General features: G+C 40.7%; 1 protein-coding gene across 4 annotated transcripts in view; it reads right to left on the bottom strand.

Annotated features, from left to right (window-relative positions):
* The window catches only part of PATJ (PATJ crumbs cell polarity complex component), a 157,191-nt gene that overhangs the window by 6,710 nt on the left and 135,653 nt on the right, over positions 1-14,828 (bottom strand). For 3 of the 4 annotated variants that reach the window (XM_055724501.1, XM_055724502.1, XM_014280874.3), the window contains exons 35-42: positions 14,446-14,529; positions 12,286-12,479; positions 10,331-10,478; positions 9,115-9,201; positions 6,158-6,275; positions 4,621-4,661; positions 4,212-4,334; positions 2,997-3,101 (exon numbers count right to left, since the gene is read on the bottom strand). In XM_055724501.1, coding sequence (XP_055580476.1) covers positions 2,997-3,101; positions 4,212-4,334; positions 4,621-4,661; positions 6,158-6,275; positions 9,115-9,201; positions 10,331-10,478; positions 12,286-12,479; positions 14,446-14,529 — 900 coding nt within the window. The remainder of the gene's footprint in view (positions 1-2,996; positions 3,102-4,211; positions 4,335-4,620; positions 4,662-6,157; positions 6,276-9,114; positions 9,202-10,330; positions 10,479-12,285; positions 12,480-14,445; positions 14,530-14,828) is intronic. The other variant, XM_055724504.1, reaches the window with a different exon arrangement.

Raw genomic sequence — 14,828 nt, 5'->3', positions numbered from 1 at the left:
CTGAAATACCTTGGACTGGTTTGTTTGCTGAGCAGGGAGGAAATTAATCCTTGGCTTCAACTTTTCTGCAATTTCCAGCATAAATCCAACAAACTGGATTCTTAAACTTCCCAGTTCTGGCTCCTGTATTATTCTGAAACCATCAAGAATTACCACCCCACAGTAATTAATAGAGTCAATGACATTTTGACAGGTTATGGGGCCGCAAACTTGCTCGGCTTTTTAACTGGACCGTATCAATGTTGTGTAGGTCAGGTACAAAGCCAGCTATGGCTGTATTGAGAAAAACAGTTACTTGCATGCCGAAGTCTGGGGTTTGCCGTTCACAGGGGTTTAGCCTCATAAGGATAAAAGCTTGCCGCTTACAGGCCCAGTGGGATATATTAAACACAGAAGTGTCAATGCCCACTCTAGCTTTTTTTTTTTAACCTTTCATTGCATCCTAATTTTAAATCCATTGCTTTTTCTGGAAAAAAATTGAGGAAACCACGATGAAGTGTTTTAGATTTTAAGTATTCACAGCTGAAAGGACACATATTTCCTAATAACTACATGCCATGGTTATCCACTAACTCCATCTCCCTGTAATGAGATATTTTTCTCTGCTTGACGTTAACTGTACAGCACGTGAGTTTTCGGCTCAGAGACAGTGAGAAATACTCAGTAAGTATATTTTCAGTATTTCCTCTAGCTATCTATGGTCTTATTTTATCAAAATTAACAGGTACTTTTTCCAATCGTGGCTGTGAACATGGCTTAAGGGAAACGTACCTTTTCGAAATAAAAAAATCCATTATATAAATCCCCCGTTTTAAATGAATGCTCACAATCCTTCCACAACAACATTTCCCTCTTTCTAATCACTTGGAGCCAAGAGGGTGGTAGCATTTTCTAGGAAGGAAGATTAGTTCTCATGCAAATTTTGCATCCCAGGACTCAGGTTCTTGGATGCCCTAAATGAAGGGGTCCAGCAGACAAGATAGCTGCACCTGGCTCAGCCACCAAAGACACTGTTAAGTTTTCCTTCCCCTTGCAGTAGGGGAGAGTGCCAGCCAGTTATTTGTCATATTTTGTTGTTAAATAAAACGAGGGCAAAATAAATCTATATTCAAAAATCTTCAGTTGGCAGTGAGAACATATCAGAGTTCAACAACCTTGTAAAAAAGCTTCCCCTTATCTCATTACTACACCTGCAGAAAAGAAATTAAATTAAACCAAAGCATCAAAACAGCCGAAAGGGATGATTGTTCCCCTGAGACCCTAATCTCCCATTTGCAAACAGCATTTGCAAACCCCTTTACCATCCTTCCCAGGACGTACTGATAATAAGCCTTTCCACACCACTGAACGCAATAATCTGACCTTTCAAAGCAGTTTGCCATGAAGTGGTCTAACCTGATAATAAACAGAATTACTTAATGACATATCAGTCATGATTATCACAGCAATAGGATTATTCCATTTAGATTATTTAATAAAAAAGAGCAATTTGGTGATTGAGAAGTACCTGTAGTCAGCATGTAAGGTACCATATCACCACGCCTGTGGTAGGGCATCGACACTACTTTCTGTTGGTATTAAAATATAACACCCCACCTTCACATAACAGATTTGCAACAGAGGAAAACAGACTCTATTCTATCAGAATAAACCGGTAACATCTGTAAAAAGTATTAAACCCATTATAAGCTAGACAACAAAAATGCAGAATTAAAACCGTCAACTGACAAACTCCAAGACATTTCTAGAAGAACCTCTTTGTTTATGCAAGCGACCAAATGACAGCATGCTTCATCAGGAATATTTTTAAATACATGATGAGGTGGAATACGCTGTATTACAGCTTTCAAGATTAGCAATTCTGGGTTCTGCAGCAAGCTTTCATTTACTATTCAGGGAATACTGTTGACATGAAAAGTGAAATTACTCAACGATAGTAACAATACGATAACTATAATTTAACAGAAAATTCTCAGCTGGTGTATATCTGTGTATTCCCTTTGACTTCAATGGAACTACACAAATACACCATCTGCTCTGGAACTGGCTCATCACTTACCAGGTCAGCAGTTCATGGACAGACAAAACAAAGAATAAGCAAGTCTAAAACTAAGTTTATTATCATTTCATTTCATTTCTTTCCTTTTTCTTTCCCCTCCCCATTTTTTATAGTCACATTTGTGTTGTAATGCAAGCAAGAAGCTTGCAAAAATCTCTCAAGATGTGTTCCAATCCAATATGCCGTGATGATATAGAAAATTAAGAGTAGATTTTAGTGGTATGTCTTAAGCTTGTTTTCCAATTGTTACAATAATTCTGCAAATGAGTAGTATGTTGCATTCTCTCTGGCACATATTTTTCCCATTTCTTTGTATAAACATAAAAATAAACTGAAGATGAATATACTGGCAAGCAGCAATTAGAACCAAAGAGGCAGAACATGTCTTCCTTTTAGCTAGCATATAAATGCGGCAGTGACAACACTGTTCTCTCTCTCGAGTGTTATTATTCATTACCTGTAGAACAATCAATTCTAGGCAGCACTGTCTTAATGATGATGCTATCATTTTTACTAAATGTTGTTAGCATTTCTTTCTTCTCCCACTTTCAAGAACAAGGAAATTAATAGTGTGGGCAGTTTGGTCACAGTCTAGTTACATGCACGCACACACATGCACACACAGGTAATTTCTTGTTCCTAGTTAACTTCAAATTAAAAAAAAAAACTTGGAAGCTTGTTGATTTATCATGTGTAGCAACAAGTTATTTTGTTCCCTTTGTTACGCTTTTATATAATCACGCTCACAAGCCTGTATGAATGGCAATAAAGAATTTTTGAATGAAAATTATTTCTTGCTTTCATTCTGTGTAATTCCCATCAGCAAGCACCCTGCAATTCTGTGATGCCTTGTGCCAGTGATGCTTAGGGTTTTTTTTTTTTTCTGAATGCCATTTATCTACCCTCATGCAGCTGCATGTTCAATTTATCACCATACCTGCAGGATAATGCTCCCATAAGCATTCTTTAGTAGATTAACCGCATCTGCATGAGACAGCCCATCCAAAGGTTGCCCATTAATACTGACAATCCGATCTCCAACCTAAAAGTACAACAGTAATGGAAAATTACTAGCATTAGGGAAAATTAAAATTAAGAATGCTTAAAATTCCTCGTGAACTTGGCACTGCACAGTCATGCTTCTCTTTTGCAGGATCCCTTTTGTGAGAATTCTGCATTGCTAGTGATCATTTACCATTTTCAGAGCAAGTACAATACATGTTTTTTAAAAATAACAATGCAATCAGAGAAACAAAGATGGTTTGTATTTTACTATGTCCATCTGCAGAGAGAGTGAGATTTTCAATGCTGTCCTCCAACCCAGAAAGGATTTGTTTGGGTCTGTATGTGCAGACAAGTTCACTTTCTTACAGACTATATATGCACGTTGAATGCAGTACAGGAAAGTAGGCATTTCTGTTATTAATGTAATTAACCTAGATGACTACTTCTTATACACAAAAATTATACATAAAAATTGACCCTGGCACTTAGTGCTATTGTGCAATTCTATTAGAGACATGGCATGAATGTAGCAGCATGTACTAATGAATCTCATGGGCCAAAGCAATCCTATATATCTGCATAATAAATTCTTTTCAATACTAATAATACCTTGAAACTCTCCCCAAAACTTGAAGCGTTCACCACGGTCATTCCTGGAAACCCACACATCCTGTGGGTCTGATATAAGTGCCTTATTTTTGGCATCACTTTTTAAGGGCCTTAAGATAAAACAACTAACTTCCGATCTGTTTTCTACCTTGTTTGGACTCTAAATGATACCCAGTCTGCAGTCCCCAAGATGCCTGTGGTGTCCAGAGAGCCTGTTACTGCCCCCCCCCGGGGTCTGGATGAACATATATGCTCAAAGATCACTGGAAATGCATTTATGTTCTTTCTTGTAATGTCACTTTTTCCAATATGGGCAACAAATGCCAGTATCCCAAGATGCAATATAATTAAAAAATGGAAGGAAAGGGCAGGTTTGTGTTTTGGGGTTTTTTGTTCATTTTGTTTTTATATAAAAAGAGGCAAAGCAGCCTACGAGACATTATCAAAGTGATGGCATATACAGAAGTGCTTGAGGCTCCTTCTCTGTGGGACACACGGCAGATGAAATAGGAAATATTGAGAGGACCCCTCCACTCACTCTGAGTCTTTGGGTACGTGCAGCCACACCGCTGGCTTGAATCATAGCAATGAAGATGGGAATATCTCCTAGTGGACTTCCCTTCCCTCCTGCTATACTGATACCAAGTGCATCATTTGGTCCCTAAAACAAAGCAAAATAAAACAACATTTGCAATTGGAGCAACTTGTAGATGTTAATGTTCGGGGTATGGAGTAACCAACTCATTTGATTTATGGAACAGGGAGAAAATAGATGGGTTTGACAGACACATGCATCTCACACATCCAGGTCCTGTTACACAGGCTTACATCCAACAACCTACTGCAAACATAAATAATGCAATTTTACTTCTGAGGAATGTTACAAAAATTAACAACTTCAGTTAAAAGTGTCAGCTTTTTAAATTGACAGAAAATAACTCACTGACCCTTGTTATCTCCACAGTCCTTGGGCCCATATCTGGTCCTACTAATAAAGAAACAAACAATTAGCTTCTGTAATTAAGAGATAATATAATTAAGAGATAACACTGTCAGGTGACAATGGTCCCTTGCTGCCTAGTCAGAGTTATCACCAAGCAGAAGCAGAGCCTTCCTGTGCCAAACCAGGCAGCGCTGCTCATGTGAGGAGGACAGGATTTCTGTTTCACCCAGAGATGAATACGGATGTAATCACTCCCGCTGACGGATGCCACCATGACGCCCATTGTAGTGCAGCCGCTGCTCACTGCAATCTATTGAATAGCAGTACTCTGCTGGCCTGAAGAAAAGCCCTATTGTGCATTTCACTCAATTAAAGATTGGCTTATTATTCATAAATCACAGCGTCCCTACCACAAAGGGTAGGGCACATGGCTAGTCTGAGACCGCTGAGGTTCCATTGACTTCCTCTTCTAATTTGTGCTGTATTAGTAAATAATAGACAGCCAGAAAGTCTGGCTGGTATATATCTAGCCATAGGACATTCAAAAGTACACTCTCTCTCTCTCTCTCTATATATATATATATGTATATAAAGAAAGATAAAAAAGCAACACTTCAAAGCAATCATTTGAACTGGGACTAAACAGCCTAACAAGCTGATGGTGTAGGCAGGTTCTGGGCTCTGCTATACCAACTCCTATTTCTATCAGATTTAATTAAACTATTTTAAGAACTTTTTAGAAGGCAGGCAGAATTAGTTGCTTTCTCAAGTTAATGATTCTTAATAACACATATCAGTATTTCTCACCGCCATGCACGTGTACTTGTGCAGATAACTGCTATGAGCACAGAAGGCAGGACTGCGGAGGTGCTGCGAGACCTGAGGCAGCAGGAAGCCCAGCCCTGGGGATGCTGAACTGGGGCACGGAGACAGGCACTCTCAGGCAGGGTCCTTCAAAATGGCATGAGGGAGGCTGCCCAAAAAGCCACATGCCTCCTCCAATGCATGCAAACTGGCAGAAGAGATGTCTTCTTCTGCCCGTGGTCAGACGCAACTAAAGGTCACCAACTTCTGACGCAGGTCAGAGCTCACAAACGTGCAGGCTCTCCACGAGCTACTGCAGATTGTAGATTTAGCACTTGCTAAGTCTGCAAATTGCAAAGCGGGCATTGTGAGTTTCTCATTACAAAACACCCCTTTATACACTCAAGAGCAACATATAAATGAAGTGGTGGCAGCTTTATTCCCTGAGAAAACTCTTTCTAATGCGAGAACCTTGCCTGTGCTAAGCCTTTGACAAGGGCATCGGGGAATAGCAGGGCACAGGAATTCTGCACTTTAAATAGAGGAGCCATTACTCTACTAGTAGACATAAAAATAATGTCATCTGCTGGAAAGTGTTCAGGTCTTAAAACATCAGTGGTGCGTCTTCTGGGAGGCTGAGTAGGAAAACCAGATTCAAGCATTCAGTTTTGTTTTTAAACCAGCACAAATATAAAGCAAATAACACACAGCTATTCTGACAGCTGTCTAGATTATACCTGAGTTTCTCTGAGACACATCTGCTGAAGATCTTTTTGTGCTGACAAAATTCTGTAAGGTAGAGAGGACCGGAGCAAGCGCAGGGTGGAAGTGGCTGTGGACACTGTGCTGGCTTGCCTAAAGTTAAAAATAAATCAAAACCTGTGAGTCAATCCCAAATGTTAATTTTAAACCAGTTCCTGCAACACATGGGTGCAGCTGTGCTCTGTGCCAACCAGGCTGGAAATACCACATTGGCCACGCAAGTGCAAACCCCTCCAACTTTGTTTCCAAAAGGGGAACCTACCAAAATCTGTCCCCAGGCTGTGGGCACTCCCATAGCACTGCTCCCAGTACTACACATTGCACTTTACACCCTTAATGTGCACACCTTGTGTATGTCAGTACGTTGTTCATCTCTGCTCTAGAGGGCATAAGGAAGAAGGATTAACCACCTCTTCTGCTTATTCCCAGTATGTCTCAAACCTGACGAGAAGGGAAGACGATGGCTGCTGCTAAAGCTTGTGGGCATCTTTCCCATGATACACCCACCCCACAGGCATGATAAGCACACGTGAGGCACCCAGCAGGACACAGCAGCTCCTCTCACACAAGGTGGGCACAACACTAACACCCATCTTGTTACACGGCAGTAATCTACAGGCTTTGTTATTTTAGCCAAATATATTGTCTGATTATAAGGTCCCGTAATTGACCCTGCTCCTTTCATTTGACCAAGAACCTACTCGTATCTCCAGAATAACATGCCAGGTGACAAAAGGGAGAGCCTCCAAAGATGGCTGCTCGTGCATGTTACCAATTCTTGGCTGCCCATTTCCAGCCCTCCTTTTCCCTGTCTCTGCACCTGGCTTTAACTTCAGACTGTCCCTCGAGGAAACGTAATTATCAATTTAGAAGTGCATCTGAACAACAGGTTTCACTGAGGGCCAGACCTTTTCAACTAAACTGCCTTACACAAAACAAAGATCTGGTCTATACTTCTTCATCCACAACAGAGCTTTCTCCCTCTAAATGCATTAGGCGGTGAATCAAAAGCTCTGGCAGCATTTATTCTAACCGACCAGTGTGCAGCTGTCAGTGACGAACAACAGGCAGAACACAATTTCCACCTCTAGTTGCCAATTCATGGGTCAGTTAACATAATTTGCAACGCACGTGAAAGAAATCACTGTCCTGCACCACAAGGCTTATACTTCTACCATTAAAGGTATGCAACAGACCAAGAAAAAAGCCAAGTGAGGACAAAAGTTCTGGATGCTCTTGGCCAGCAGCTTCTAAAACATGGCTTGCAGTTGTGCAAATCATTCAAGCTGATTTGCTGTATTATTTGCCAAGGTTTTTACAACTTTTGGAATGGTTTTACTGAGAAATATTTATTCAGTTTTCAAAATCACCAAGTCACTTAGGAGCAGGGAGATCAAGGCTCCCAAATGACTCTGCATTAAGAACAGTAATTAAGATTTCTTGTGTTAGAAGAAATAGAGAGATTACCAGGTTCCTGCAAAAGCCTCTTATGCTACAAAGAAAGAGGGACGACATTGTTTGATCTGATTTTTTACCTAGAGTAGCATTAGATACTATGGCATTTTGCTTCTCTTCAGCTATGAGTTTTACATAGTAAAACTGGGTGGATAATTTTTAACTGTCACTTTTTGATTACATTGCTTTTGCTTAGGCTAGCTGTTGATACAATGACCAAAAAGAAGTAATACTGAAGAGTGTTGTCTTTATGTAATGCAAACAGTATAATTTTACTCTGTTATTTCATTTCTCCTTGCCTGCTGCATGCATGCAGATGTTTCTCCAATGTTATTTAGTCATTATTTTGAAAGCTGGGCTTAGCCCAGCTGCTCCTGCATGGCTTTAGCCCTCCCTGATAACTTACCCGCCCAGACAGCAGGCTGGATCACTGCTGGCCTTTAGAAAGTTAAGAAATCACACCACGTGACCATGATTTTGGCATCCTTTTTGGGTTGTTCATGCATGATATCAAGGACAAACCTCCCTCTTACTGACCTCCTTAAAAGCATTCCTGCTTTAACCCACATCCCTGCTAAGCCTCCTGCGGGTCCTCCCCTCTGTTTCCAAAACCAAACCCTTCTTTTAGCATTTGTGGAGGCTGGGCTGGATCCCACCGGTGTGCAGCCTCTCCTGTCTGCTCACACAGTGTGAGAGGGAGGTGTGCAGGCAATGTCCCCCCCGTCCCTGAGAGCTGCCCTTGTGCACAGAGGGGTCAAAATATGCCATGGCAATAGCACTGCTGTGAACCAGAGTTGTCTCTCTTGGGGACTTGAACATAATGGCAAAGCAGTCAGTCTTTGGAAGGAAAATCCATTAAAAAAAGTTTTCTAGAGTCATCTTGCCTTGCTCTTCTCCCTTGCAATACTCAGACTTTAATACTAATGGTATCAGTGTCTGAGCTGATTGGGGGACGCAGGGAGAGGGGGAAAAGCCCTGCACTGATTGAAAAATGAATTGTTGTCCTCGCTTCAGGTAAAAAGCAAGTGAAGCAGGAAATTGTTCTGTGTTTTCTTTGAGAGGAATGCAGATCTCATGTGGTTCTGCCATAAGATAGGCAAAGATACAGTTCAGTTTCATTAACTCATTTTGATTGACAAAACAGCTGCAGAAAATATGTTCAGCATTCTTTGCAGATCCAAAAAAAAATTTCTGGGCATCATCATTTGAGAAAGATATTACATACTTTTGGTGTGTCTCAGGAAGACACTCCTTAAACAAAAAAAATACATTAAGTAGTTCTTCTACTTAATCAGCATTTTAGCATGACACTTACTTTGCAATTCAGTACACAAAATTATTGCAGTAAATGTTGTTGCACATCCTCAGCAGTAAGTGTCTATGGAAGGACAGAGCCTCACGTGCATGCCTGTGCATTGTCCCATGCCCTGCCCTGCCCTTCACAGCTCCATTTTATACACATGAATTTGTCACTAACCTGACTGTTTTGCGATGTTTTCCGTGATGACAGCCATGATCCAGCTCGCAATCTCCCAAGCTCAAGATGCACTAGGCCTTGGGCACACTTGGAAAAAAAAAACCATCATGTACAGCATTTAAGCAGACTTACAATATTTCACGCTCTCCTGGAGAGAATTATGTTTATATTCAGCACCATAACTCCATGCAGAAAACCACAAGGAATGCTCAAAACATTAACATTTGTATTTAGACAATACAAAAAGTGCCCATCCCTGGATTTAGGTTTATCCTGGCTGCTGAAGTCAGTATGAATCTTCCTACTGGCAAACTGTAGATGGGCCAATTAGTAATAATAAATAGAAAGTCCTCGACTTTTAACAGACATTAGCCACACACAATACCCATGAAAAAAACTTCAGAGTAAAAATGCTGCAGAAAAAGGTGAATTTAACACATATGGATTCAATTTAATAATATACTCTTGTATTGCAGATTTCCAATTCTTAAATAGGTAAACTTTTGGCCAAGTATCAAGCCCAAATGGAAAAAGCAAGGAAATAATTAGCCTTTTCCTTCAAGAACAAAAGAAATCGTATGCAGAAACACTAGTGGTGATGGCAAGGAAAAAGCCCTTGTCTCCAGATGCAGTTTTGAATAGAAACGGGTCTGCAGCATCTCTTCCACCTGTCCTTTCAACCTTGGTACAGGCTGCCAGGGCTGGGAAACATACGGAGGAGCTAACATCAGGCACTTGCAGCCAGGCCATCCCCTGCTCTCTCCTCCGACTCAAGAAGCCACGTGCTTTTTAATGGAAAAAGGCAACTTCTCCCAGACTACAATTTCAGCCTGTAAGATGGAAAGCTGTGCTGAAACGGATTTAAGCTGCCATTTTATAGCTGCAGGTCAGTACAGCAAAGCCAAAGGCATTTTATTTCTGATATGCAAGCCTCTCGGGTTTCCAAATATTTTTCTAACATATGAATAGACAGTTGTGTTTTCAAATAAATGCCTAAATGCTACATGTGTCTGTTTTCCCACTTTGTATCATCTGACTTTTAGAAATAAGTGGTGAAGTGATTTTAAATGAATCTACAAAAGGTATTTCAGATGAAATTTCTGTCTTGGTGATCAGTTTGAGCTATCCTGTGTATGTGTAAATAGCATTTCAGGATAATTACCTCGCATAGTATCAGTAACTGCAATTCAGTATCATAAATGTATTACGTACTCACCTTAAGTATAGTGGCAACAGCCTCCTGTGAGGCATTTCTCATATCCTCTCCATTTACAGACAAAATCTGATCTCCTTGAATTAATCTTCCATCTAGGTCTGCAGCTCCTCCTTTAACAATGTCAGAGATAAACACTCCACTTCCATTTCTAACAATGCAAGAAGCATATGGCTAATTACACAATCCAATATTCTTTGGGAGACCAATTTAGATTACTTGCATTTAAGAGACATTAAAAGAAACCTGTGAGCAGAGGAAGAACTAGTTTTACGCCCCACTCAACCACGTAAAAAAAATCTACAAGTTTTAAAACCAAGGCATGTCTTGCTATATTTAAGGCTGTCTTTCCCCTTGAACCATTTGTTCTGACTGTATGATCCATAAAGATTCATGAAAAATACCACTTGAATTAATAAAAAGCAAAGGATCGGTCTAAGATGGAGTTAAACTATCTCCTGATGTGCCTGAAATGAATTATGCAGCCTCAGATACTTTTTCCTATATTCCCCCTAAAGGGTCTGCTCAGTTTCTTTCTAGAAGCCTGGAGGCCCTCAACAGAAGAACAGGGAGGTCTGCAGAAAAGACTTTTACAGTTTGCACACAAGTTATGCAGCAGAAAATCCAGCTTTGTGGCTGTCTGCCTGCAGCGGGCAGTGAGGCTTGTGAGAGCAGCAGGCCATGCAGACGAAGGGGAATGTATTTATTTATCAGCTCCAGCCTCCTCGTGGCGGAGTCCCCTCCCAGAGGCTGCAGACCCCTCTGTGCTGGCCCCAGCTCCCGAGGCTTGCTATGGTGTGAGCTGGTGCCAGCTGCAAGGCCAAGATTTGGTATTTGGCATCCTTCACCCTGAAGGAGACAACACTTCACAACCTGAATTACACCTGGGTATCATTTAATCGACTTCAGAAGCTGGGCTCTGAAGTGGAAATCCCTACAAGTGAAGCACTTAGCAATAGTACAGAAAGTTTTGCACAGAAGCAAACGCGGGAGGGCTGCAGACTGCGATTACCATCTGTAGGGTAATTTACATAAGCTAAATTAATTACCCAACCCGCAATCTGCTCGCAACACCTGGGTTAAACATTGCCACTCTTGTAAAAAACTGCTGTGGAAACTTTACTGACCATACGCAGTCAGGATAATGACACGATGATTTGTAATTGAGAAAATAAATTTTGTTTGGCAATACAGAAGAACAACGACATGACTCTTACGCACTAACACTGAACAAGTGCTCGCCAGTATCATGCCATAAATCTCTGCTAGCAATGAAAGATTAAATCTATCAGTGCTCTGGTTCAAATGATCTAGTAGCAATGGTTTAGAAATATATCAGTAAAAAGTCACATTTTATTAAGCAGCTGTTACCTACCATCGTATCTCAGATTCTGCTCTGTACTCACACAACTGCTGTCTACAGTATCGTACAGTCACTCTGATACTGTTCAGGATTTAGGTCTAACCCAGCCTCTCATCTTCCACTGACACTGGTCCCTTTGAACCGGAGTCAGAGCTAGATCTAACTTGCAAATCCATTTTCAAAAGCATATCCTGGTATTTGAAAATAGGAAGGTATCTCCCCCCATTCTGAAATCAGAAAAGCCATGGTTAGGGCCTCCAAGCCCCAGACAAGCTACACTGAAGCCATCAGAACAGTGAGCTCCCAGTTCACATGCCCACTGGCCACACTCACTCCAAGTGAGACACCTGCTTTGCACTGCATGCTAGGAGCTCTCCCAGGCAGTAGCTGCCTTTGTTACACCAGTGTGGTGATATCCTGAAAGAGCAGCCAAGATCACAGCCCCATGGCAGCCTTGAAGATCTTTAGATACCAAATTCTGTTCCTTACAGTCTTGTTTTATTTCATATTCCATTTAATGGCTACAGTTGTTCACAGGGCAAAAAGCAAAATATTTCTCATTTTAAGTGTGGTCCTATCAGAGAGACACTCTTACCGTTTTCCAGCTATGCTGAGCCCCAGTCCTCGGCCTGTTTTCTTTTGTATATCTACATAGAAAATCTCTAAGTTTTCTTCATCTTTGTAATGTGCTTCATCTCTATAAACAACCAGCTGCACCTTCTGAGGCGTCTGTCTCAGTGCAGTGATAGCTTCTTCATGGCTGGCATTTCGGAGATCGATCCCATTCACCTGAAATAATCAGTGTTTTCTTTCCAAATGACATGTATAAATGATCTTTTCATCACACCCTACCCCTGTGTGACAGCACAGATTTGTCAAATTGACACCCCTCGGCACTCTAATTTAGTGCTCTCATTTCCAGAGGGCCGAGCTCCTGGATCTCCTACAGAGTATGAGTTTGGTGCTTTGCGCCACTGCCTAGAATAAATCACAATAATCAAAACATTTTGGCGTATAAGTTTTGTGGGTGTTCTTCCCTTCTTTTCACACGCTAAAACCTCAAAGACTCCTTCTTTCTTACAACCAAAAAGTGAGATGTGCTTCTTTGAGCTTCCTGTATCTCTTACTGCTCAGATTCCTTCTCCTCTGGCTCTGCAACACCACCAAGCCAAAGGCAGAAGGAATCAGAAACATTAGCAAATGGCAATGGCAAAGCCCAGGCAGGACACATTAAATAGTTATTTTGCTTTGTTCCAATAGATGGCACACAAGACCGTTCCTGAAGCACTCAATTACATTTCTCTTATGATAACCTGAAAATGTTTTAGCATTTTAGTCATATCAGATAGAACATGAAGTTCTCATTGGATGTTCAAGTAATAAAAAAAACATATTGCAACCTGAAATTAATCTCCTAATTTTGCCAAGATTAATCCACAGACACCCTTTAGGGTGTTGCCAATATTCTGTTGACAAAATCATCTTTTATTTCTTAATATCAATGCTTAAATATTTTTGAAGTCTCTTTAGGAAGCATCATGAACTGTAACTGAATAACAATACAATGTTAATCCATTTACATAACATAGTAAGTTTTAATGCAGTGAAAAAATTTCTCAGTATTTCAAGATATGCAAACTTATAGTCATACTTAATTTTATGTTAAGGTAATTAAGCCTAATCTATAACAATTCTTCTTTTGTACCAGTTCTGCACACATTTATTTGTATACTGCATCAGTATTCTTTTCTTGACACAGGCATCTATGTGTACTTTATCATACTAATCTGAAACTAATTCAGAGTAATCTTTTTGATTCATTAGTACAACTTTTAAAAGCTGAAATAATAACAATATTATGGCACACAAACATTAGCACTTTCCTGTTTGGCCAGAGAAGAATTAATTAACCTTCCCCATTTTTATCCCCTAATTATTGTGCTATGTTAATACACAGTTATTTATAAAATGAAAATAACATTCGGCCTTAACGCTAAAAAAAATATTTTCAGTGCAAGAGCTGTAAAGACAACTCCCCAAGCACCCCTTGCTATTTTTCTAACCCTACACACCAAAACCTTAATGGCCATGCTGGGAATTTGTCCTGATCTGACAGCAAGACACTGCAAGCAGCTGCTGAACCCCTGCCTGACTCGTTTCATTTGCAGACCAACACTTCTTTCTTAACCCTTTCCCTCCTCGATTTCCATGCTTGTCTGCAGGAAAAACACTACATTTATTCAGAGAAATAATTCTGTGTGTTCACCAGTTTTATGAACTGTGGCCTGAAGGAGAAGGTAGCTCCCCCAGCTACGCCACGGGCGGGCACTGTTTTTCAGCAGGGATGCTCACAGCGATGCTGCAGCCACCCTCGCCTTCCCGCCCTGTGTTTGCCCAGCTCAGCACTTCGTTTGCAGGCAACGCAGAGATACTTGAGCGGCGGCGGTAGCGCAGGCCTCCAAATGAAAGATTAACCAGATGAATAATACTGAGCTATTGGACATGACAGCTGAACTATGTAATTCGAGAACTGCCTTGCTCAATTAAATTTAATATATTCTCAATTTGTACCTTCAGCTTATATGAATATATAAGGAAATATGAATTTGTCAGGACGTTCTTAGTGACAGAAAAGAAGCTTCAAACACAGATTCTACTCAATGATCTTTCTTTCCCCTACAACAAATCTGCACTGTGTTGAATACAAGTATACATGACAAAGACATAAGCAAGCACACACACACAGAGACTTTACCTCCAGAATCTGGTCGCCAGCCCAAAGCCTGCCATCTCGGGCTGCTGCCCCTTCTTCATAAACTTCATGGATCACTATGGCATCCTGCGGGAAGAAGGGGGTGGCATGAATCCTCCCTCCCAAACAGCCTGCAAAGTGGCAGCCATGACCTGTCTCTCACAGCCTACCGCTCCACAGTAAAAAGGTACAGCGCGCCATGTCAGGATAAGCAAGACTGTTACACAGATTTTTTTTTTTTTTTGTTAAATATTTTGGGATAAGAAAATTACCCCTGTAATCAAAACACAGACAGACAGTAAAAAGGTAAAAAGGATTTTGTTCACCACTTCAGGGTAGTCTTGTCTAGAGCTTCTTAGGCTTCCATCATTTTTATACATTGGCAT

Source organism: Falco cherrug, chromosome 12 (assembly GCF_023634085.1).
Source record: "Falco cherrug isolate bFalChe1 chromosome 12, bFalChe1.pri, whole genome shotgun sequence".
Classification (NCBI taxonomy): Eukaryota; Metazoa; Chordata; class Aves; order Falconiformes; family Falconidae; genus Falco; species Falco cherrug.
Note: the sequence above shows the minus strand (reverse complement) of the source record. Positions and strands in the feature narration are given on the sequence as shown.